At 37.6% G+C, this 27,355-nt stretch overlaps 1 protein-coding gene across 18 annotated transcripts; it reads left to right on the plus strand.

The window, feature by feature from the left end:
* CD55 (CD55 molecule (Cromer blood group)) lies at positions 36-27,347 on the plus strand. 18 transcript variants are annotated; one of them, XM_021102172.1, is made up of 12 exons: positions 332-533; positions 1,303-1,485; positions 2,832-3,023; positions 3,644-3,743; positions 5,526-5,611; positions 14,254-14,316; positions 15,103-15,183; positions 19,123-19,143; positions 21,691-21,711; positions 23,768-23,840; positions 25,242-25,344; positions 26,272-27,336. In XM_021102172.1, the coding sequence occupies exons 1-11, from the start codon at positions 425-427 to the stop codon at positions 25,336-25,338; spliced, it is 1,026 nt and encodes a 341-aa protein (XP_020957831.1). In that variant the 5' UTR covers positions 332-424; the 3' UTR covers positions 25,339-25,344; positions 26,272-27,336.

Below are 27,355 nucleotides of genomic sequence, written 5' to 3' on the forward strand. Positions count from 1 at the left end.
AGTTCCTCCAATTTTTGGTTGTTGTTGTTTACTTAATAAAGCAGATATTTACATTTCCACTGGGCAACGCACCGCAGGCCCCACCAAAGAGAAACAAACAGTCCCAGAGGCCCGCGCCAGAGAGTTCCTCTCCCCGCCCAGGACCCCTCTTTCCTCTTCTTGGGTCCCCCAGGAACTGGTGACGCTAGAGCCCCCGCCCTTACCCCGCCCAGTACCTGGTGTGAGCAAAACCCCTTCTCCACCCATTCCTGGCTCCATCTTTGGTGATTCAGAGCCCTGGTCCCGCCCAAGGCACTAATTTAACTCGGGCTGCGTAACTACCAGGAGCTTCTTCTCTATCGAGCCTCTTGGCCCGGTTCATTTCGTCTTAATCGCGGAGGTCGCAGAGTCCGGGAGCCGCTCGGGGTCCCCGTTCCCGCGCGCCATGAGTCCCCTGCCGCGGAGCGCCCCCGCGGTGAGGCGCCTAATGGGCGGACAGACGCCGCCGCCGCTGCTGCTGCTGCTGCTGCTGCTGTGTATCCCGGCTGCGCAGGGTGAGTGAGGGTCGGGGGCGGGGGGCATTCTGCTTTACAATCCTTTAGTCGATGTGGGAGGGGCAGAGCGCGTGTCGGTGACAACCGAAAAGTCCACCGACCTGGGGCGGTGAGGAGTGTGGGCATCCGTAATTGTTCCCGCAGTCCTCTACCTTTAGGGATCAGAGCGCCGACTGGCACACTCCCTGGAGACTAGAGTAGGCTCTCCGCTGCTAGCCAGCCCCTGGGAGCTTGCTTGTGCTGGACCCCAGCTGGCATGGCTTTAGGAGGTGGGCATGGAGAGTAGAGGGGGCAAACGTCAGGAAGCCAAAAGGCAAGGCTCCAATAGAGTGAAGCTTCAGCGTCTCGTTAAGGGTGGGAAGCCAAATGGTTGCCTACTCTCGCCTCTAAACAGGGTCCAGTAGCGCAGGGACGCCGTGCCGCAAGTTTGCGAGACATCTCCGCCAGGTGCTAACTTTTCAAGGAGGCGTCTATTTTTATTGCGTGCCTAGCAACAGCATCTATGTGAAAGTCTGAACTTTCAAATATATCAAATATGTATTTTTTTAAATAGCGAAAGGCAAAGGTTTATTTTCACATATTTTAGTCTTGAATTAGTTGGCAGCCAGGAAGCCAAGCAAGTTCTTGGTATGTCAGTTAAGCACTGGATGGAAATAGTACGGGGACATCAAAAGCCGTTGATGCTTCTTCCCCTTTTCGTCTTGGTGAAGGAATTTTGCTATGAATTGAAAAGCGAAATTTCTTCGGTTCTGTTTTTTTTTCTCCCTAGGTGACTGCAGCCTTCCACCCGATGTACCTAATGCCCAACCAGATTTGCGAGGTCTTGCAAGTTTTCCTGAACAAACCACAATAACATACAAATGTAACAAAGGCTTTGTCAAAGTTCCTGGCATGGCAGACTCAGTGCTCTGTCTTAATGATAAATGGTCAGAAGTTGCAGAATTTTGTAATCGTAAGTAAATCATTTCTTTTTAAGAAAAGTTATGGGAATGGAATGTTTCTTAAGTTTAATTTTATGCCTCTTTGGAGTGACTGGTAATTGATAGTTTTCTAGCATTATTAAACCCCAGGGTATAACTGTTGCCACTTCACCATCTAGCTAATTGATGGCATTACTTCCTGGAATAGGTCCTGCTCTTCATTAACATTTTTTTTTTTTTTTCCCTAACACTGTAGCTCCAGAACTGATTAGTAGAGAAAATAAACAATAGGTACTGTTTAGGGAGTAAATTATGTATAACTATGTTTGGCAATTATCCTGAGACACATAACATAGATCTTCTGTTTTCTTAAATTTCGTTTTGTAAGGTAGGACTTACCAAATGCACTCTGTGGTGATATTTTTAAAAGTTCTCTATTTTTATCTCAAAATCTATCCTTGTAGTCATGGCCCTATATTAGCTTTGACATGTAGATGTAAAGATAAAGTTACGATTTGATGCCTCCCTTCCAACACCTTGGAGCAGTGGAAGCTCCAAGAAACTGCCACAAGTGTTTTTTGAACCTAGGTGTAACATCAGCTTTCACTTTCTGTCGTCATCTCTTCATGATAGAAGGCAGTAGATTGAAGTACATAACTCTTTGCACATATAGCACTTCATCTAATCCTCCAGACAACTCCATGAGGTGACTTAGGGATTTAGCTACATTTTACAGTTGAGAAAGCAGCCTCCAGTTAAATGAGTTCCTTAAGATCAGAAGCTCCTTATGAAGGAGAGCCAGGTTGAAACTTGAGTCTTTGGGCTTTACACCCAGTGCCCCTTCCACTCTACCAGGCCACTGTAAATTCACATGTACATGGTACATACAGTTTGCCCGTCCCTTTATGTACACCATCGGCTCATCTGATCCTTGTGCCCAGGATTAAATGAGTTATATGTGCAAAACATTTAGAAGTACTCAATACGTATTAGCATTATTAACTATTTTTGTTGTCCAGGACACTAGCCAAGGGATCTGGAAATACTGGTTCTCATCTACCCCTGTGCTACCTGGGAACTGGCATTTATTGAGTCAGTGCCAGAACTCTGCCAGGCAACTTAAATGGGTTAGGTTTTCTGAACTGTGGGCATAGTGACTTCTAGGTACCAAATGTACTTCACAGGCCTCTAGTAGTTGGGAAATGAAAATTTATATGTGAATATGCTTGATGCACTCTAACTGGCATAGTGATATTATTATAGTTAACTACCAAATGTGTACAAAGAAGTAGAGAAAAAGGAGTGGTATAAGAATCAGATAATTAAACGTAGGTTATAAAATAAAGTGATACAAATTTTTTTGTGCTTTTGTTTTTAGGTAGCTGTGATGTTCCAACCAGGCTACATTTTGCATCTCTTAAAAAGTCTTACAGCAAACAGAATTATTTCCCAGAGGGTTTCACCGTGGAATATGAGTGCCGTAAGGGCTATAAAAGGGATCTTACTCTATCAGAAAAACTAACTTGCCTTCAGAATTTTACGTGGTCCAAACCTGATGAATTTTGCAAAAGTGAGTATAACTTTAAAGAGTATTCTTAAATCATACGGTCTCTAAGGAAATGAAATGGTGCTTCTTCCTTCGCTCATAGTGGAAGTCTAAGTGTACATATTATTTAGAATGATTCTTAAGTGAATCATTAGAACCATTTTCTTTTAAATTAGGCAAACTAAATATTTGTGAGCTAGAAATAGTAATTTACTCACTGATTTCACACTTAATTAGTTTAAAGTTACCTAAAATGAAGTAAGTATGTACTCTAAATATGCTGATTTGGGCCACACCCGCAGCATATGGAGGTTCCCAGGCTAGGGGCTGACTTAGAGCTATAGCTGCCCGTCTATACCACAACCACAGCAACACAGGATCCGAGCGACATCTGCAGCCTCCACCACAGCTCATGGCAACACCCACTTAGCAGAGCCAGCCATTGAACCTGCGTCCTCATGGATGCTAGTCAGATTCGTTAACCACTGAGTTATGATGGGCACTCCAGATAAATATGTTGATTTTTTTGAAACTGATAAAATGAAGGTAGGATTTAAATAGTCTGAGGTTCAGATGATGGGCTTGTTCATGTAGATGTGCCTGACAATTTAATGAAAAAAAAATCAATTTGTATCCTCTTCTAGAAAAACAATGTCCGACTCCTGGAGAACTAAAAAATGGTCATGTCAATATAACAACTGACTTGTTATTTGGCGCATCCATCTTTTTCTCATGTAACGCAGGGTAAGTTTGGGCATCCTAAACATTATATTTAACAAATGAAAAAAAAAATTAGGTTTTCAGATGGAAGCATTTAGATTTGCGGTCTGTGTTTCCAAGCTGGTAGCAATAAAACAACCCCTCTGCTCAAAAGTCCTTCCTCATGGGCTCATCACAATTACATTTAATAAAATGGGCAAGAAAGGGAGATTTCTTATACCACCAAAATTCTCTCAATTCTTAAATTTCAGTACATAGGTGATTCATTATAAAATTTTACATGTGATTAGTAAAGGAAAAGTCTTTAAGTTACCTAAATAATGAATTTGCATAATTTTTTGCTATATGTGAACCACCTATTATAAAACATCATGGATTAAAAACAATTATTCCTAGTGTGAAAATATCATTTTGACCTGCGGTCTTTTATAAATTCTCTACACATGGAAAAGGAAATTACTCATTTAGTATCATTAGTCAGATGCTGCTAAAACCTTTATATTAATTTTCTCATTTAACATCTGCATATTGAATTATGATATTTTACTCTGTGTGTGCCCCTGCTCTCTCTCTCTCTCTCTTTTTTTTTTTTTTGCCTTTTAGGGCTGCACTTGTGGCATATGGAGGTTCCTAGGCTAGAGGTTGAATCTGAGCTGCAGCTTCTGGCCTATGCCACAGCCACAGCAACGCAGGATCCAAGTTGCGTCTTCAACCTCCATCACAGCTCACGGCAATGCCAGATCCTTAACCCACTGAGCTAGGCCAGGGATCGAACCCACAACCTCATGGTTCCTAGTTGGATTTGTTTCTGCTGCACCACAATGGGAACTCCATGCCCCTGCTCTTTATAAAATAAAAATATAAGTATCACTTGTCTCCTATAGTAAACACAGATATTTGTTTTTTGTTTGCTTGTTCATTTGTTTGTTTTTTGGTCTTTTTGCCTTTTCTAGGGCTGCACTCACGGCATATGGAGGTTCCCAGACTAGGGGTCCAATCGGAGCTGTAGCCACCGACCTACACCACAGCTCACGGCAATGCCGGATCCTTAACCCACTGAGCAAGACCAGGGATCGACCCGCACCCTCATGGTTCCTAGTCGGATTCATTAACCACTGAGCCACGACGGGAAGTCCAAACACAGATATTTGGATCATTAATATCATTGATATCAAATCTGGGAGTACTTCAAACCCTTTAAATGTAAGTATTCTGTTATTCTATGAAGTTTGTGTTGATCTCTGCAATAGAAAATATTTAAGCATCTGTAACTTTTAAAAATGTTTTAAAACACTTTAACATTTTCTAACACATGCCCTATCCAAATCAAAAATGTTTTGCATGTCCAATACTTCATGTCCTATACTTTTTTATCCTTTGATGTCACCCTTTCATTAATTTTTAAATTTTAAAAAAATTTTTAAGGACCGCAAATACAGCATATGGAAGTTCCCAGGCTAGGGGTCGAACAGCTGCTGGCCTACACCACAGCCACAGCAAAGGCAGATATGAGCTGTGTTGCGACCTATGCCACAGCTCATGGCAACACCAGACCCTTAACCCACAGAGAGAGTCCAGGGATTGAACCTCATGGATACTAGTTGGATTCCTTTCTGCTGAGCCACAATGGGAACCCAAAGCATAAATTTTTCTTTTCCTTTAAGCTGCCATGTGAACTATAATCAACTATTATTTTGTCTCCATCTACTGGTGTAATAAATACTTCAGGTGGTATTCCAGATATTACAAGGGAAGTCAAATATATGTGAATGGGCCTTAACTGTTTCTCTCCCCTCATTATTTTAGGTACAGACTAGTTGGTGCAACTTCTAGTTACTGTTTTGCCATAGCAAATGATGTTGAGTGGAGTGATCCATTGCCAGAATGCCAAGGTAAGTTTCAGAAATTCTAAACATTCAGGCGTGGGACTGGTAAATTAATTTCTGATCCTTAAGAATTATCCACAGTATATTTTTGTAACACACTTACCTTCCAATAGATGAATGTTTTATCTAATTTATTATTTTATTTATTTTTTTGGTCTTTTTTTTCGGGCTGTACCCGAGGCCTATGGAGGTTTCCAGGCTACGGGTCAAATCGGAGCTGAGCCACTGGCCTACACCACAGCCATATCCACACGGGATCGGAGCCATGTCTGCAACCTACACCACAGTTCATGGCAATGCTGGATCCTTAACCCATCGAGCGAGGCCTGTGCCTTCAGGGTTACTAGTCAGATTCGTTTCCATTGAGCTACGACGGAACTCCTGTCTTATCTAATTTAAAGACTTCTGTTACTAATGTTCTTAATTTATTAACTGTGGGGATAAAGGATTAAAACCAAACTAAGGTTTATATTGTGCTTGGTCATTTATTATCTTACCATTTCTTCTACAGTCAAGTAAGATAGATATGGGTTTTTCCCCCCATAATTTTTAATTTTATGAGTTAAAATATTATTGATCTGAAAGTCAGTATGACTTGACTTTATATCCCAAAATAAGTGGCAAAAAAAGCATTTAACCTGCTCTCTTGACTTCAAAACCATCTCTCCTCTAAGACCTGGTGCTACCTACATGTCTCTTTAAGGATCATGAACTAAGTTAATTATCTAATGTTTTAACGGTAATATCTTTTTATCATTTGAGGGATGAGTTTATATGATAAAGAAGAAATATGGTTCCTGCACTTGAAAATCTATCTTCTCAAGGGAGCATAGGGCAAGAGATAATTTCCTCTATGGATATATCAAGTTAAATGTATGTTCATTAGAGACATGTTTCCTGAAAATTAAAGGGGGGTAGATACAAGCAACATGTAAAAATGTAGGCTTTATCTTTCTCACCCTCATTAAAACTATTGCTAAGTTCAAGTTTTCAATGTTATTAGGAGCAGGAAACTGGAATAGATGCAGTGTAATTTATCAAGCATTTATTAATTAACACTTTATAAAAAAAAAAAAAAAAAAAAAAAAAAAAATTAAAAATTTATTAATTAACACTGGTAGGGAATGTATGGGGTCAACTGATACAAAGCACATAAAATGAAGCCTTGCCAACGAAGAGTTTACTCCTGCTACACCCACTTGTGCCTTATTCTCTTACACCTACTATTTCTCCTTTTTTCTCATTATTTACCCATCATGTCAACCTGCCATCACCTTTCCTATTTCTACCACCCAGTAAGGAATACTGTAAGGGATATAAAAGCAAATGTGGAAAGCAAGGAAGAGCTAGACCATATCTTTTTTTCTGACACAGTTAACTTGTCACAAAGTCTGGACCAACAGTCTCCTAGACTGAGGCAATATCTTTACAAGCAACTGCTGTCATGAGTTCTACAAAAATGTGCACACCAGGCACGAATTCTAACATAGAAGAGCTTCTGCATTGCAAACGTACTTTTGTTTGGGGCTCGCCCAAGTCCTCCTCCCTGTCTGGTTTCTTCAGTTCTGCGATGGGCATTCTTATCTTCATGTTTTTGTCTTTGGCTCTTTTATCTGTCTTTCCTTTTTTTTTTTTTTTTTTTTTTGTCTTTTTGCCATTTCTTGGGCCGCTCCCACGGCATATGGAGCTTCCCAGGCTAGGGGTCGAATCAGAGCTGTAGCCGCTAGCCTATATACCACAGCCACAGCAATGCAGGATCCAAGCCGTGTCTGCAACCTACACCACAGCTCACGGCAACACGGGATCCTTAACACACCAAGGGAGGCCAGGGGTCGAACCTGTGTCCTCATGGATGCCAGTCAGATTCATTTCCATTGAGCCACGATGGGAACTCCTAAAGCCAGACATTTTTTAGTATTGATTTTCCACATGCTTTTTCTGTTTTGACATTACCAAAAAGCTCAAGTGGAAGTATAGATTGTTTTTTTTTTTCTTTTTACGGCCACATCTGTGGCATTTGTAAGTTCCCGGGCCAGAGATTGAATCAGAACTGCAGCTGCAACCTGTGCCACAGACATGGCAATACTGGATCCTTAACCCTCTGAGCAAGGCCAGGGATTGACTCACATCATCACAGAGACATTGGGTCCTTATCCCACTGAGCCACAATGGGAACTCCAAGTGGAAAGTATGCATTCTTTTTTTTTTTATTTTGTCTTTTTGCCTTTTTCTAGGGCGCTCCTGCTACACAAGGAGGTTCCCAGGACAGGGGTCCAATTGGAGCTGTAGCCACCGGCCTACGCCAGAGCCACAGCATTGCAGGATCCGAGCCGTGTCTGCGATCTACACCACAGCTCACGGCAACGCCGGATCCTTAACCCACTGAGCAAGGCCAGGGGTCAAACCTGCAACCTCATGGTTCCTAGTCAGATTCATTGACCACTGCGCCACGACGGGAACTCCCTGAAAGTCTGCATTCTTAAACAGTGATTTGTTTGATCTCAAGTATGCAGCCTTGGCCTTTATAACCACATAAGACAGCATTGGTGTCCATGTATGGAGGGATATGGAGGTGTGGATATAAAGGAATGAATAATAGACATGCTCAAAAATTATCCTTGGTTATATATCAATCAGAGGTAGTAATTTTTTACCTCTGAACATAGCCTTCGTGTCAAAAGGATCTCTTTTTCTATCTCTCTGCCAGTATTTTCTTTTTCAAAAGTAATTTTATTTGACTGCTGGTACATGTTAGCCTGGAATAAATCCCTTCTATGTAATATCTGTTATCCAGACTCTCTTTTTATCTTAACCTCTGACTTCTAATCACTAAGTCATTTTCCTTTACCTTTTTAGGTTTCTCAAATCATGTTTTATCCTCCATCTGTATTACTTCTAATGCAGTTTATTATCCCACATCTGGACTAGTGCAGTCAGGGCCACCTCTAACATTTTCAGGGTCCAGGGCAAGAGTAAGACCTGGCCTTTCTCAAGTCGGTGCCCCTTGCACTGTAAGAGGTCTCTGATGCATGTGACTGGCAAGCTTGGTCTGCACACCAGGGTCAAGTCCTGTGTGACTCTCATCCCCTCTCCATTGAACTTTGGCCCTAAGGGACGCATCTGCAGGGTAGACTCTCCTTAAGAATATGGACCAGGAGAAGGGACCTCTTCAGATACTGACAGGGATGTTGGCACAGGCAGTTCTGGGTGCCCGTTCTTGAACACGATTTAGAAAAGAGTGGGCAGGAGCTGTCATTGAGCACACCCCCTCCTGAGCCCTGCAGAGTCCCCATCTAGTAGAGAAAGCCCAGCCACAGGAGGGCCAGAGCATGAACTTTTAAGAGCTAGAGCAGGAATTCCACTTGCTCAAGTTCAAAAGGGATACTGATGGCAGTGGCCTCCAGCTCTATTCTTACACTCCGTTAATGTTTCATCCACACTCTACCCAGAGATCCATCTGAAACATGAATGTGACTTGTCCGTTTTCTTCTTAAAGCTCATTAGTGTCTCCTCATCATGCACAAAGTCCAAACTCCTTCAGGAATATGTATACAAGGCAGGGCTAGTCTACCTACTTCTCCATGCTTAGATCTTGCCCTCATCCTTTGAGAACTGCTGTAGGTTTTCCGGATACCTCAGGCTTCTTCTTGCCCCTCCATCATTCATTACAATACTGGCTCTCTAGCCTTCAGCCCCATTTTTGCTTGGCCTTGTGTTTTTCTTAGTAACCGTCTGTTCTGGTAGTTCCAGAAGCTTTTCCCTAACCACCCCCACCCACCCATTGCACCAGGCTGGTTAACTATTCTCTCTTTCCACACCACTGTCCGTGCTTCTGTGACTACCCTTAGCATTTTTGTATTGAAATTATCTCTTTGAATGTCGTTTCCCACTATTTATTTTTTTAGGGCCGTACCCACAGCATATGGAATTCCCAAGCTAGGGGTTGAATTGGAGGTACAGCTGCCGGCCTACACCACAGCCACCATAACTGGGGAATCCAAGCCACGTCTGTGACCCATACCATAGCTCATGGCAACACCAGATCCTTAACCCACTGGGCGAGGCCAGGGATTGAACCTGCATCCTCATGGATCCTAGTCGGGTTCGTTAACCACTGAGCCATGAAGGGAATTCCCCCCACTGCATTTTAAGGCATAGGAACCAGACCTTATTCTATTTATAGAACAATGCCTGTTATGTATTAGGTGCTCAAAAAATGTTGAAACTGCACTGATGGCGATATGTGTTGTCAGTGCACACCCAACCCAGTGTAAATCAGATTAGCTTGCTCTGGTGCCTTGCTTTGATCAGTGGCCTAAAAGTAATTTATAAATTGCTAGTATTCTTTGGGTGCTTAAGAGCATTTGGTGTAATATAATTTGATGTTCAACCGTGATCACATTGCTTTCTGGCTTTAAGCAAGCAAGCAAGAAAAACAACTTCATGGTTCCAGAGAATGTAGGACCTTTGAATTTTTTTTTTTTTTTTTTTTGTCTATTTGCTATTTCTTGGGCCGCTTCCGCAGCATATGGAGGTTCCCAGGCTAGGGGTCCAGTCGGAGCTGTAGCCACCAGCCTACGCCAGAGCCACAGCAACGCGGGATCCGAGCCGAGTCTGCAACCTACACCACAGCTCACAACAATGCCGCATACTTAACCCACTGAGCAAGGGCAGGGATTGAACCGGGTGTGGCCATAAAAAGCCCACAAACAAACAAACAAACAAACAAAAATTAGACATAGAAATAAGCAAGAAATTATAATCAAATTAGGAGAAATCAAAACCAAATAAAAGTATCTAGATAACTGAGTTTAGTAGACAAGGATTTTAAAATAAGTGATATTTAAGATATTAAAGGTAAAGATAAATAGAGAACTTTAGCAGTGAACCCAACTGTTTCACCTTTCTGCCCACAGTGAAATTCAACTAGACACCAAAGAAAACTATATCTAGACAAGTAACTTTCAGGAAGTTTAAGCTATAGTAGAACATAAGTTCTCTGGATCAATGGGAATCAACTTTGCACAACAAAGTACACATTTTACATACGAGGGCCTCAGATGAAAAACCCATACAATATTTCACTTACCCTAAGAATAATAGCTATCATTTTTGAGTGACTGCTAAATGCTGTTTTGCCTGCTAGGTGTTTTCCTTGTGTCATCCCTTCTAACATACCATGAGACAGATAAAGGAAGCAGAAGGTGCTGGCAGTAGTGGTACATACTGGGTGATGTAATATATTGCTTCATCGCTTCTCGGCCTTTTGGTTAAGATCAAGTATAATATATTGCTTCAGGGACTGTGTGAAATAATTCAGCTAACTTATTTCCCTTATTGCCCAACAATGATGCTAAAAATCTTCTTTATTTGCACTTCTCATTTTACAGATGAGAAAACTGAAGCTTAGAACTTGATAGCACTATGTGGTCAGCTAGGCTTAGGCACTGCTCAGTATTCCTTTATTAGAGAGATTGCATAAGCGACCCAACGTCGAACGCATTGAAGACCTGGAATGTTAATGTTGTTAGATTTGTAATCTTCACTAAATAGGATCTTCACCAAATATGTACTCTAAGTATTTGTTATCTCACCTAAAATCCAAAGAAGGGTGGATTGGGGGCTTGGGACTGGCATGTGCACACTGAGGTCTGCATTGGCTGATGGGGACCTGCTGTATAACACAGAAAACTCTATCTAGTGTTCTGGGATAGTCTGTGTGGGAAAAGAACCTGAAAGAGAATGGATGTGTGTGCCTGTATAACTGAATCACTTTGTGGTACAGCAGAAATGATCACAATCTTGGAAATCAACTATACGTCAATAAAACTTAAAAAAAGAAAAAAAAAATCCGTAGAGGAACTAAACTAATATATGTAAAGTTGGTAACCAACACAGGAGGAGAAAAAGGGAGTTCTTTTATTCTGATTGACATTATTGCTTTAAAAGAGAAGTGAAACAAAATAAGTGCCCAAGGTCACTAACACATCTTGAAAGCTTTGGAAAAAGTAACATGCTGTGATTATCTTTGTTGGTTCAAGGTTGCATCCTGCTGTTCTTTGGTCTTGGTATGAGGGAAAGAAGACAATTCATGAGAGAAAGTATCTTTGTTTTGGGGTGTGTCACAGAATGAGATCACTGCCAACTCTGACTTTGGTTTCCTTTTTCACGTAGAAAACAGTTTAAGAACCTCAATACTATTTTAGTATAAACCCACTTTAGTTGATTTAGGTATAATTTATACTGAAGCAAAGATAGTATAGCTATAGCCTCTCAGTTTTTTGGGAAATATGTGAGAAGACTTGATTTCCTGAAAATTATACTTAGGTGTTTGTGGGGAAAGAGAAGAGTCATAGACAAACAGTTGGTTCCTAAATCTTAACTTGGACAGCATTATTTTGCTAATTTTTTTATTTAAAAATTTTTTAAATTTATTTTATTTTTAAAATTATTTTTATTTTTTCCATTACATTACAGTGTTCTGTCAAATTTTTACTGCATAGCAAAGTGACCCATCATATATATATATATTCTTTTTCTCATATTATTCTCTATCACGCTCCATCAGAAGTGATTAGATGTAGTTCCCAGTGCTATACAGAAGGATCTCAGTGCCTATCCATTACAAATGCAACAGTTTGCATCCATTAACCCCAGATTCCCAAGCCATCCCACTTCCTCCCTCCCCTTGGCAACCACAAGTCTGTTCTCCAAGTCCATGAGTTTCTTTTCTGTGGAAAGGTTCATTTGTGCCATATATTAGATTCCACATATAAGTGATGTCATATGGTATTTGTATTTCTCTTTCTTACTGACTTCACTTAGTATGAGAGTCTCTAGTTCCATCCATGTTGCTGCAAATGGCATTTATGTTGTTCTTTTTATGGCTGAGTAGTATTCCATTGTGTATACATACCACATCCTCTTAATCCATTCATCTGTTAATGGACATTTAGGTTGTTTCCAAGTCTTGGCTATTGTGAATAGTGCTGCAGTGAACATACAGGTGCATGTGTCTTTTTCAAGGAAAGTTTTTGTCTGGATACATGCCCAAGAGTGGGATTGCTGGGTCATATGGTAGTTCTATATTTAGTTTTCTGAGGTACCTCATTCTGTTTTCTATAGTGGTTGTATTAATTGACATTCCCACCAACAGTGTACGAGGGTTCCCTTTTCTCCACTTCCTCTCCAGCATTTGTTATTTGTTGACTTATTAATGAGGGCCATTCTGACTGGTGTGAGGTGGTACCTCACAGTAGTTTTTATTTGCATTTCTCTAATAACCAGCAATGTTGAGCATTTTTTTTCATGTGCTTGTTGGCCATCTGTTTATCTTAATTGGAGAAATATATATTCAGGGCCTTTTTCAATAGGGTTGATTTTTTTTGCTGTTGAGTTGTACAAATTGTTTGTATATTTTAGAGATTAAGCCCTTGTCAGTTGCATCATTTGAAACTATTTTCTCCCATTCCATATGTTGTCTTTTTTTTTTTTTTTTTTTTTTTTCTGGTTTCCTTTGCTGTGCAAAAGCTTGTCAATTTGATTATGTCCCATTGGTTTAGTTTTGCTTTTATTTCAGTTGCCTTGGGAGACTATGTTCTCTTCTAAGAGTTTAAGTCTTTAAGCCATTTTGAGTTTATTTTTGTGCATGGTGTGAGGGTGTGTTCCAGTTTCATTGATTTACATGTGGCTGTCCAGTTTTCCCAGCACCACTTCCTGAAAAGACTGTCTTTTTCCATTTTATATTCTTGCTTCCTTTGTCGAAGATTAATTGACCGTGGGTGTCTGAATTTATTTCTGGGTTCTCTATTCTGTTCCATTGGTCTGTAGGTCTGTTTCTGTGCCAGTACCACACTGTCTTGATTACTGTGGTTCTGTAATATTGCTGAAGTCTGGGAGAGTTATGCCTCCTGCTTCGGTCTTTGTTCCTCAGGATTGGTATGGCAATTCTGGACCTTTTATGGTTCCATAGAAAGTTTTGGATTGTTTATTCTATTTCTGTGAAAAATGTCATGGGTAATTTGATAGGGGTTGCATTGAACCTGTAGATTGCTTTGGGTAGTATGGCCATTTTTACGAAATTAATTTTTCCAACCCAGGAGCATGGAATATCTTTCCATTTATTTGAGTCCTCTTTAATTTTCTTGATTAATGTTTTATCATTCTCAGTATATAAGTCTTTCACCTCCTTGATCAGGTGTATTCCTGGGTATTTAATTTTTTGGGGTGTGATTTTTAAAAGGTATTGTATTTTTGTAATTCTTTTCTAATAGTTCACTGTTAGTATACAGAAATGCAATATTAACATTTCTGAATGTTAATCTTGTATCCTGCTACTTTGCTGAATTCTTTGATCAGTTGGAATAGTTTTCATGTGGAGTCCTTAGGGTTTTCTGCATATAGTATCATGTCATCTGTGTACAGTGACAGTTTTACCTCTTCTCTTCCAATTTGGATACCATTTATTTCTTTTGTTTGCCTGATTGCCGTGGCTAGAACTTCCAATAATATGTTGAATAAATGTGGTGAGAGTGGGCATCCTTGTCTTGTTCCAGATTTTAGTGGAAAGGCTTTCAGCTTTTGTCCATTGAGTATTATATTTGCTGTGAGTTTGTAGCTAATTGTTTAATAATATTTTTCCTCCACAGAAATTTCTCCAACTGTCAAAGCCATACCAGCTGTTGAGAAACCCATCACAGTAAATTTTCCAGGTACCAAAGCCCTATCATCTCCTCAGAAACCCTCCACAGCAAATACTCTAGCTACAGAGTTACTACCAACTCCTCAGGAACCCACCACAGTAAATGTTCCAGATAGTAAAGCCATATCATCTCCTCAGAAACCCTCCACAGTAAATACTCCAGCTACAGACTTACTACCAACTCCTCAGGAACCCACCACAGTAAATGTTCCAGATAGTAAAGCCATATCATCTCCTCAGAAACCCTCCACAGTAAATACTCCAGCTACAGACTTACTACCAACTCCTCAGGAACCCACCACAGTAAATGTTCCAGATAGTAAAGCCATATCATCTCCTCAGAAACCCTCCACAGTAAATACTCCAGCTACAGACTTACTACCAACTCCTCAGGAACCCACCACAGTAAATGTTCCAGATAGTAAAGCCATATCATCTCCTCAGAAACCCTCCACAGTAAATACTCCAGCTACAGACTTACTACCAACTCCTCAGGAACCCACCACAGTAAATGTTCCAGCTCCAGAAGTCCCATCAACTTCTCAGAAACCTTCCACAGCAAATGATTCTGCCACACGAGCCCCCAGTTCCCCCATATCAAACACTCTCTCTACAGCAGCCCAGAATCCCATCATGGCAAATGCTTCTGCACCACAGGCCACATCAACAACCCAAAGATTCACCACAGCAAAAGCTTCACTGACACAGACTCTTCGAGAAACAGGAAAGTCCACTCCTGTACATACCTCAAAAACTAAAGGTCTACAGCAAAGATTGACTTCTGCTCATGTTACAGCAACAAAGTATCCAGCTATTCCCAGGGCCACAACGAGTTTTCATTCAAGTACATCTAAAAATCGAGGAAACCCTTCTTCAGGTCAGTTGACTCTGTTCAGATTTCTGAGTCTGGATCTTACATAATATGGTGGAAATTTCAACTTGATCAGGATTATAACATTAAATAGTCTCTGATTTGTCACAGACAGAATTTCTTCATACTAATGTTCTGACTTTCCTCAGAGGCAGACTTGGATTGTGCTACAGCACATCTTTAAGACATATTTTGCAATAAGGTAGAAAAAGGTTGTGGCTCCATGTGCTAAATTAAGGTCGGTGAAGAAATGCTGTTTTTTTTGTTTTTTTTTGTTTGTTTGTTTGTTTGGCTTTTCACTTTTTAGGGCTGCACCGACGGGCATGCGGAAGTTCCCAAGATAGGGGTCAAACCGGAACTAGCTACACTGCCAGCCTACCAGGCACAGCAACGCCAGATTTGAGCCAGGTCTGTGACCTACACCTCAGCTCACATCAATGACGGACACTTAACTCACTGAATAAGTCCAAGGATCGAACCTGTGTCCTGATGGATACTAGTCAGATTCATTTCTGCTGTTTGCCACAAGGGGAACTCCAAGAAATGCTGTTTTTTTATAATAGCTTTAGGGAGTCATTGAATTCTTCAAGACCCTTCTAAGAACCAAATATATGTTATCCTTAAGGTAGATTTCTGGGTCTGATTCATTGACAGAGACCCATCCCTCAAGCATGCTGAAGGAATTTTCCAGTTTCCTTAGAGTTGCTAATTTGATAAAGCACCTTAATAGTATCTTCTAAGTAATTAAAAACACAAAGTTCTTTGGAATAGTTTACATTAATGCTTTAACTGACAGTTTTTATGAAAGCAGAGGAAAATATGCTATAGATTTCATAAAAACCTGTTGTGTGAGTGAAACCCCTCTCATTAATTAATGCTGCTTCATTCCACCAGGATGTCTTTTTGTTTTACAACTTGCTTCACGTATAACCACTTTCCCCCTTCTTTTTGTAAATTAAAGCATAGTTCATTTATAGTGTTGTGCCAATTTCTGCTACACAGCATAGTGATCTAGTCATAAATGTATATCCATTCTTTTTCTCACACGATCTTCTATCATGCCGATCCCAAGAGATTGGATATAATTCTCTTTTTTGAGCAGTAGGACCTCAGTGCGTATCCATTCTAAATGTAATTGTTTACAACTGCCAACCCTAAACTCCCGGTCCATCCCGCTCCCTCTCCCCTCTCCCTTGGCAACTACAAGTCTATTCTCTATGTCTGTGAGATTGTTTCTGTTTTGTCCATATGTTCATTTGTGCTATATTTTAGATTCCACATATAGACATTCTTGTTCTTTAAAAGAGATTTTAAGTTTTTTTGAAGATCTCAATAGGACTGAGCCAAGAGGTATAACTTTGTAAAAATTATTTTAATGTTTCATTGAAGTCAGGACATACAGAAAACTGTGTAAAATATACATGTAAGGTTTAATAACAAAATATTCACGCAACTATCACATATGTCAAAAACAGAGCATCAGCAGCCCCTCACTTTCCAGGGGCTCTGTCAATTCTGAACTCCATTCTCTGACTTCTCTAATGAGACTGTGGCTTTCTGCTCCCTGTACCACATGACCTAGGGATTTCCCCCTGCTGCATACTTGCAAATCTCATTTTCTGCAGCTTACCTACCCCAGCTCTCAGCTTTGATTAGTTTCTGCCAGAGTTAGTTTGTTCTTCCATGCCTTCAAATCATTATTATTGTTCTTTTTGAATCTTTTGTCCAGATTTCATAATTGTTATGCTCAAGTTCATTTGACCCTTACCTAGAATTTTTAAGAACTTACATTACATATGTTATCGTTGAAATTCCTTTTACATGATTTTTTATTCCTTTAGGTAAAAAGCCAAATACACACAAATACACACAATTCCCTCCATTTAATTCCCCTCTTTAAAAGGGGGAACTTCAGTCTGGGCCTGCTTTTGATCACTCTTCAGTGGCATCAAATAATCATGCTTTTTAAAATCATATTTTATACATTGTGCCCATAATTATTTCTTCATACACTTTTTTTTTTTTTTTTGGTCTTTCTGTCTTTTCTAGGGCTGCACCCACGGCATATGGAGGTTCCCAGGCTAGGGGTCCAGTCAGAGCTGTAGCCACCAGCCTACACCAGAGCCACAGCAATGCCAGATCCGAGCTGAGTCTGTGACCTACATACACCACAGCTCACAGCCAGGGATCAAACCTGCAACCTCATGGTTCCTAGTCAGATTCGTTAACCACTGAACCATGATGGGAACTCCTTCATACACTTAATAATGGTTATTTTGAAGCCTATTTTACATTACCTGAATATTTTTAGGAATTAAAAAATTATAGCTATTTAAAAAAATTATAGATATTATTGTTTAAATTTTACTCTAAGGCAATCAGTCCCTGAGGTTAGTTTGCCAGCTTCTACTCTGTGTTTTTATTCTTAGGCTACATGTATGTCACCATAAATAGTACATGATATTGTTTTGTATGTTTATAATTTATATAAACAGTATGTCATATGTTTCATTATCTAACTTGGCATTTTGCACTCAACATTGATACATTTAGATTCAGTTCATTAGTTTTAACACTTGTATGTGATTACTGACTTTTTAAATTTTTAAGACAGCACGGGGCCCAAAAGTTTTAGGTTGGATACATCCAATTTTTAATAGGGCAAGGCAAAGAAAAACAAGCAGTTTCATTTTATAAAAACTGAAAACAATTCTGAATATTTGCTTTTAATTACGAATGTCATGAACCAGAAAGAAAACAAATTTTGATCAAGCATACCAGAAGAATGACTGATTATCCTTCTATTCTCTCTGTGTGTCATGTCATGACCATGTGACAAGATATAACAAAATTCTTGTCATGTGATCAACAATATGCAACAAATATGGAACAAATAGAATTATAGATGTGACATCAGACAGTTAAATAATAATAAAAAACTCTAGTTTTTCTCCTAGATTTTATGATGTTTTTGGAATTTGTCAGAATTTCAAAACTGTCATTTGTTATGATATCTTTCTCTCTGAAATAAATACTCACTGTTATTCTTTAAAAAAAAATTGGTTATAGAGCTAACTTTGTTGAAATATTTCTTTCTGTGAAAATACAAGATAATTAAACAAATTTAACCTAAAACCTAGTCAATTATTATGATTAAAAATACAGCAAATATTTGGGATCCAGTTTCTTTATGTATAATAATTTATTCTTTAAATATTACATATCTTTTTGCCCTTATTGAAAAAAATAACAGTAGTTACTCTTATTGAGTGCATATCGTAGTAGCAGGTACCATGCACTTTCCATTTGTCAGTATTAGTCCTTACAACAACCTTGACCTGCCATCAAGTCATATAATCAAATTTGCATAGTGTTTCTTTTACAGTAACTGTTTATTGTATTTTTTTTTTTTTCTTTTTTAGAGCCATACTTGCAGCATGTGGAAGTTCCTGGGCTCGGGGTTGAATGGAGCTGCAGCTGCCAGCCTCCGCCACAGCCATAGATAACAACACCAGAACCGAGTGGTGTCTGCAACCTTCAGTGTGGTTTGTGGCAATGCCGGATCCTTAACCTACTGAGTGAGGCTGGGGATTGAACCCACATCCTGACAGATACTAGTGCCTCTATCTATTAAACAGAGTCAACACTAAATATAAAATACAATAAAGAGGAGTTGCCATCATGCCTCAGAGGCACTGGCATGTATGTTAGTTGACTAAGTTAACAATGTATAATTGTTCTCATTAATTATTTCTAATTATTTCTTACTTATGAAAATGAGTTACTTTTGAACTTTCAAGTACAGGTGATTGATATATAAATATAAATTATATCAATATAAATAAATATATATATAAGTATATCTGACATAGAAATATATTAAATTGCTAGTCAATCAATAACTTTAAAATATTTCTACTTTTGTAATTCGTTTTTCTTCTTTAGGCATGAGAATCATGTCGTCTGGTAAGTTTGGCTCTCCGGCAGTTAAAAGAAATTGTCTTCTCTGTAGGAAGTACCATCCATATTCCTGGAAAAGAATATTGCTTTTTAACTGTCTTAGGAATACTATTAAAATGCATTGTTTATGGGTGCCAAAGAGAAAATGGATAAATGCCTTGTATCGACGTGTTTTGTGGACACCATTTGGTACTCGGTATGTGGTATGTTCCTAAGTATTCCCAACCATGTTCTTCTTCCAAGGTAATTCTAGGAAACTTCACTTGGCCAATCAGTCAAGTATTATTGCATGCCTTTTGTCGCAATAGATCATTCTGGTGGCTGAAGTTTCTACTCTGAAGTATTTTATAATTAATCATAAACTACTCCTTGACCATTTCTAGATTTCTGTGCTATTCCAGGTAAAACAAAGGGCACTACTTTTGATTATATCCTCTTCCTTTAGCCTCCCCTGTCAGTGGTTTAAATTTATCTTGAAAAAATATTCCATCGCTGTCAACATACCTGTGTTGCAATTCCTTCTAGCATTTGACGCAGTCCTTTTTTGTTCGTAAATACATTATTTGATGTTATGCATTAACGAGAAGATTAATAAACCCCTAAAGTAGAATGGTAAAAGAAATGTTTGTTAAGAAGCAATACAGCTAACGCGGCATGTTGATAAGTAATGTCTAATAGAAAATACACTTATAAAAAGTGTATATGTTCGACTTATGTATTTATAAGCGGAAGCCTCCTATCGTATGCATGTATGAATATAAAACTGAAAGCAGGTACTTGTTTTTTATTTTTATTATTTTTTATTATAGTTTTTATATTTTAAATGAACCTCTTTTAAGTTAAAAGATTTATCTTGAAAGATTCCAATAGTTGGAGTTCACTTTGTTCATTCTACATTTTAAATAAAAATAAATGTATTCTAAATGAAAACCTCATGAGTTAATGTTTTAATGTTAACGACAGTGATGAATTTAATAGAGGAGCTTTTTCTTATCACCTCAGTGGCATTCAGTGAAGGCTTGAGGTGTTTATTATATTTTTCTGAAGTTCTTTAAGTGTATAGCATGCAGAAACCTTCCCTTAGGGTGAATTGTAATTCCAACTTGTGCTCAGAAATGAAGAGGAATTCCTTCCTTCTTAAAGCAGACATATGGCAGTATTTTTCTTTGGGATCCTATATTTGTAGAATATAAACCTGAAAATTATATTCTTCTTTTCTTAAATTTATTCTATGAATGAGGTCACTTTTCTCATTTTAAAGATAAACTTTACTGCAAGGAAATTGTTTTTACCGGTTACACTAAGTGCACATGAGTGATAAAAATGATATTAGGACTTTGCAAGTACAAAGTTTTATCCTTTTTAATTCTGCTAAGAAATAGAGTGTGATCTTCTCAGAACTTTCTTACCTGCTATGGAAGTAAAGCCTGCAGTGTGAATTTCAAAGCTAGTCTCTGCTGGCTCTGTATCAGTGTTTTTAATTTTTTTTTTTTAATTAGTGCCCTCTCCCTCTCAAGGAGCTTTTTAGGTATGTTTTCCTAATTAGCCCTATGAAATAGGAATACTACAGCTACATTGTGAATATATTTATGTATTTGTATACACATTGGTACTTTATGCATAAAAAAGAAATATTTTTTTTTCACCCTTCTGGGATGAGAGTTTTCTCCACTGAGAATACCCATACACAACGCCATATAGTTGTGGGTTTTTGTTTTTGTGTTTGTTGACAGCATTGCATAGAAAGAAGGCTTGTGCTTTGGAGTCCGTCAGACTTTGGTTTTGAATCCTGGCTTTTTGTTTGTTTGTTTAGTAATTATTCAACCCAAGTGATTCACTTTCTCTCTCTGAGTCCCAATTTTCTCATTTATAAGATAGAGTCATGATTCCAGGGTAAAATCTTAGAAGCTTAATGAGATAATGTGTATGAAAACTGCTAGCACAGGGCTAAAAACTGAATAAATGTTAGCTTTAAGAATTCATAGAATACAGTCACTATTATTGTCCTAACATGGATTTCTGACACTTTTTATCATTTCCTCTGTCTACACACTAAAGAAGAAGAATTCTTTATTAGGGTAATATTTGTGCATTTGCTGTATGACAAGTACTGTACTGAAATTTCTCTATGTATTATTTCATTTACTTCTCACAACAGTCCTATAATGTAGCTATGCCCTACTTTTTAGCTGAGAGATCTGTGGTTTTCCAATATTCTTAACTTGCTCAAGGTCACACAGCTTCTAGGTGCTTAAACAGAAGCAGTAACAGCAGATGTTGCAGATTCTGACTTGGGTTGTTGGGAAATGAAGACCATACTCTATATATTAATTTAATGCCCACCTAATGTAAATTCTGTTTGAGTAATCATCAGTATTCTTCTTGAGAATATTATGAACAGTTAAAATCATGACCTGAACTTGGGGTTAAAAATAGCTTTTCTCTGGTAATAAACCGACTGTCCTTTTTTGGTGCCAGTTTTCTCATCTGCAGAAAGAATATCATTGAACATAACTAAATAAATTTTTACTAAACACTTCTTCCTGTTTACAGGTACCATGCTACTTATTGCAGGTAATGAAATAACAGGTGACAAACTGCTTTGCAATGCGTTAAGCACTGGGTAAATACAGTCCTACATAATGGGGAAATGCTATACTTGGAGAAAAATATTTTCTAAAATGATGTAATTTTCCTTCCTAAGAGCACTTCAGTTAATAATTAAGGACACTGGAGTCATAATCGTAATTTCATTTATAACTTCATAGTTTCATTTAGCCCAAGTTGTAGAAAGTTTAAATTAATACTGATTCACCTTTGGGTGAATTCTAAGGTCATAAGCCATTGCCTTTATTTATTTATTTATTTTTCTGGATCTTTTTTTTAGGGCCGCACTCACAGCATATGGAGGTTCCTAGGTTAGGGGTCGATTGGGAGCTGTAGCCACTGGCCTGCGCCACAGCCACAGAAATGCCAGTTCCAAGCCGCATCTGCCACCTACACCACAGCTCACAGGAAGGACAGATCCTTAACCCACTGAACAAGGCCAGGGACTGAACCTGCATCCTCGTGGATACTGGTCAGATTCGTTTCTGCTGAGCCATGACAGGAACTCCAACCATTGCCTTTATACTTTGAAACTATAATAGTCTTATTCATTTACTGAGGAATCATTTCTTTAGAATTATTTTTCTCGTATTTCTGTCTTTTGTGCTGGTTTTCTTTTAAAACACCAACCTCACACCCTTTCTTCTAGAGTCATATACATGTGCCCATCCATGTTCTAAGAATAAGCTTTTACTTCTGTCATCCAGACATTCTGGGTCCCTTTAAAATTTTTGATCTTCATTTATCGCTCATATTGAAAATGGGATTTTTCTGCAACATTTGAAAATGATAGAATTAGTGGGAAATGGTGAAAGAAAATGACTAAAACATTTGGAGGACCCATGATTTATGTTATGATTATAGTCTTTCCGAACAAATTCTCTGGTGCTGAGGGATCCGTTAAAGAAATTGATTGGGTAAAATGCTGTAAAATCTCTGGTGGAAACAGCTGTTTGTAAATTACATATCCATGTGGCAGTTCAATTTGTGTTATATCTGTAGTATTTTGTTGATTTGGAAACCAGGTACACTTATTAGTCACATTAGCTTCAGTTACTTTCCTAGCATCTTCTCTAATTTTCTTTGTAATGCAGACCAAGAGTAGAGTTCAAGGACTTGCTTGGGATGGTGGAGAGAGGAGGAAAATGGAGACCCAGGGTGGTGAGGGGACAGGGGTAATGGGTAGTTTTGAGAAGAAAGACTATGTGTAAAAATCAAGCTATAAATTTTTTTTGGCTATTCATCAACTTAACCAATTATTTGCTGTTTTATTCAACTCAAAATAGTGCATTCAATCTTGAAAGTAAACATTAGCTCTTCTAAATGAAATTTTAAGTGCAACAGACTAGACATTGAAAAGCATTTCTATAGTTAAAGTTTATTTTACTCTCTGTGCTCAGATGATGATACCTTTCCTGTGATGCAGAAGTGCTTACATCTCTGTTACCTTTAATGTGAGCTAAGTATATGGCCTCGTTAACCACATATGTAAGCTTCACTTTTATTTATTTATCTTTTGTCTTTTTAGGGCTGCATCCCAGCATATGGAGTTTCCCAGGCTAGGGGTCAGCTTCACTTTTCTGAAATTCAACTTACTTATCTACAAAATGAGAGTGAACGCCACTTCTACTGCTGAAATTATATAATACAGTCATCATATTTAAATAATCAATGATCGAATCATTTAAAATTAAGCATGGTGGGATTGAAATGCTTCAGAATCCTCTCAAATCTGTCAAATTGTATTTGAACATTTTGATACATTTTAAATCTTTCATTTTTCCTTCGAAGAAATCAGGATAATTTTTATTGTTAAATTTTTATTGTTAAATTTTATTGTTAATTTTTATTGATATTTTTTATTGTTAAACTTGTGACATAGACAGGCAGAATATAATTCATGTCTCCTATTTTTTCTTTAACTTGCTTCATAGTCAGTATGTTTGTCATTGTGAAACTGTACTGTATATGCAATTGGTCATGTTTCTATATTAACTGTCTTACCAAACTTTTCCCCCTCAAGGAGGTGTTGCTGTTATTATAATAATTGTTGCCCTAATTCTAGCCAAAGGTTTCTGGCACTATGGAAAATCAGGGTGAGCAGAAATTCTGATGATTTTAAAAAATTTATTCTTAGCTTCCTTCCAGTAAAACCTGATACATGCCAGTAGATAACTTTCTTATGTTAATTGTATTTTTTGACTATCTCTTTATTCCTTTTGTCTATGATTACTATTCTGGTTGAACAGGCTTGATGTCTTTTAAAAGTTTTCAAAAAATGTCTCAATATTAAGTCATCTGAAAACCAAAGTCTCATTTGGCAATCTGCTAATCAACTCACCTCTTTTTCCTACTCAGTACGTTTTATGAGAGTGACTGTGTGTCATACAGAAGCAAAAAGAAAATCTAGGAGAAGAACCTCTAACATATTGTTAAACTGCCTGTGACTGGGCCTATTACTAAATTGCCTTTTATTTTAAGCATCCTGGTCTAGCCAAAGTCAGCCCAGTGTTGAACCACTAAATGGTTCAGGTTTTTACTAAAAATATTGGACCATTAGGTCCTGGTTTTATTTATTTATTTTTGTAGTAAATAGTTTTTACAGATTTGCTCCCGATAACATATGCTAGATGCTATAATAGCAAATGAAATATAAGGAGAAATATAACTTTCTCTTTAGATTTTTCAGAAACTTTTTAAGAATGCAATTTAGAGCCCAGTATAAACAGACAGAATTCTAAGTCATATAAAGTGAGTTAAGTTGGTGCAAATGCCTCAGCAAAATTACTCTGAAAAAAAGAGTAAACCACCAGTCTTATGCACTTCCTTATATTTGGTCTCGCTCTCCTTTGGAATTGGAGCATTATTGATTCACTCTGGGGCTCCTTGGCTGACGTGGGTGGAGTATGAGGTGGGTGAGGAGTTTACAGGCAGCTGTGTCTTGGTTATCATCAGGTTTTTTTTAGCTACTTTGGTAGAATGATATTTGGCCATGATATTTTTAATAGGATCAAAAGTGCTGACATAGAGAGGAGGGAAGATTTGCTTTGTATTTTATTATGGTTTTGCAGTAAAACCAATTCTTCTGTTTCTGAATCAGAGGAAATTCATGCAAACCCCCGAGAAAGATTTTGTCTTTTTCATGGGTACTTAAAAATATCCCACTAGCCTTAATTTTGGAAGTATAAGCTGTTGAGGGTAGGAGCTAAATTTATATATTCCTGTTATTCTCCCTACTTCTTACTGATTTTATTAAAAATTTGATCTTAATGAGATAGGGGAAAGTTAATGGGTGTGAAGGTGATAATGTATACTTTTACCCAGTGATCCTTTGTGTTTACCTATCAAAGGATTTGTTTATGCCTTTTAGAAGTGTTGGGTGTATACGATAAATTTTAGTTTTAAATATGAATGTGATAGTAAGCATTGCTAATATTGCTTTTTTATTGAAATTAAGCTTTTATTTTTCAATTAGTATTTTCTTCTCCACTATTCAGCTCTTACCACACTCATGAGAACAACAAAGCCGTTAATGTTGCATTTTATAATTTACCTGCGACTGGCGATGCCGCAGATGTAAGACCTGGTAATTAACAAAAGGTATATGGGTTTATAAAATCGCATTTCTGTATCTTGAAAAATGTCCATCAATACAGTTGGTTCAGGATTTACCTATAACTAATAAAGGATAATAGAGGCTTAAACCTCTATGCTGACCATAATAGAGGCTTAAATCTCTATGATTTGACTAATGCTTGAATTTTTCATTAATATGACTTCATCAGTCTTCTACTCTTCTGCAATATACTCATCATCTCATCCTGTGTTTTGCATGTAATAATTGGATGCCCGCAATGCTGCGAATATCTGGGGGAAAAAAAAAGAAAAGAAAAGGTTGATACTTTAGGCTTACAAATAGGAATGCCTTCATTGTGACTACTTACATCATGAGATGAATGGCCTATGCTGTATTTGCTTCTCCTTTTTGCTTGATGGCTTTTAGAGTTTCCAGTGTTTAAGAAATGTCACATCTATTTTAACATGCTTTTTATAAGTCATGTTTATAGATCTTATCTCTTTTATGTTGTTAGGCACAATTATTACACAAAAATGACATATATATATGTATATATATATTGGTGAAACTTTCTAGGCGTCATCTTCTTTCAATGAAATTTTCTTCTATTCTAGTGGGTTCATTGACTTTTAATCTGAAAGTATTTAAGTTGGTTCTAACTCAAGAAATGAAAACTTTTAAGTGTCATATTTTAGTTCTTAATCTCAAAAAACTTAAAATTCAAGTGCCATGTTCAAGATGTCTTAGTTGCAGTAGCCACTGAACTCGAAACTCTATGTTGGCCAAGATTGTCCGTACTCTGTAACTTACTAACTTTGCATTTTTTTTGCACTCCAAATTAACTGATTAATTCTTTTTCATCGTTTATCACATAGTAACTGAAAATCTGTGTTTATCACCAGTAAATAAAATTGTTTTGATTTCATTTTTTTTTTTTTTTTAACTTTCAGGACGTGCATGTGTAACACTGACAGTTTTGCTTATGGTGCTAGTAACCATTGGCTAGCTGACTTAGCCAAAGAAGAGTTAAGAAGAAAGTGCACACAAGTACACAGAATATTTTCAGTTTCTTAGAACTTTCAGGTGGAGTGGACATAGTTTGTGGATAGTGTTCTTCGTTTTGCATGTTTTCATTGTCTCTAAGGTACATAGGAATGTCACAGAACCAAAGAGAAACAAATCTATCCTGAAATTACATCCTCAACACTCCTAAGACTCTTGAAAATAGAACAGCTCATAAGATTGAGAGCAATTACTTTCCAAAAAGGGTGAGAAAATGGAGAGATTTGTTCATGGTTAGAATATAAGAAAAAAGAAAACAAAAAGGTGATTTTTCCCACCAAATGTGTAATGTTATTTTTATTAATAAAGGAAATAAAAAAATTAAAAACATTGAATATTGAAAACAGATTCCCCACCCCCCCAAAAAAAACCAACAAAACTAAAACCAGTCTCATCTAAGGAAAATTGATGAAGAGAGATGAAATACATTATAAAATGGTCTTTCTTGAAAAGCATTTTCATCTTTTCTTATTTCATTAAAATGAGTCCAAATCAGTTGGCAACATATTTTAAAAGAAAAACATGATAATGACCCAAGAATATTGAGTTTCTTGGGCTACTGGCAAAGGAGGAGTACAAAATGACGGCATAATTCTTCTTTTGTCCCCACACACAAATAGTGAATTACCCCCTTACTTATCATTTTGTTCTTAGGGTATTTTTTTGAGGGGGGTTAGGAGAAGCCCTGTGAAAGGGCAAAAGGTATCTTTATTGACTTAATATCTTTAAAAGTATCCAGAGATATTGTAATATCAATATAAGAAAAGATTCTATATTTCTGAAGTGAGATGTTCATAGCCAAATTGTAAATCTTATTCTTTTGTAATATTAAGATTAACTTATATTTATTTATGTCAGTAAATACATTAGTTGTACTTGTATACCAAAAACGTTCAAGAAGATATGTAAAGAAAAATTTATTTTCCCTAAATAGGAATAAATAATTGATTTTTGTCTCATGTGATATTTGAA

This window comes from Sus scrofa, chromosome 9 (genome assembly GCF_000003025.6).
Source record: "Sus scrofa isolate TJ Tabasco breed Duroc chromosome 9, Sscrofa11.1, whole genome shotgun sequence".
Taxonomy (NCBI): domain Eukaryota; kingdom Metazoa; phylum Chordata; class Mammalia; order Artiodactyla; family Suidae; genus Sus; species Sus scrofa.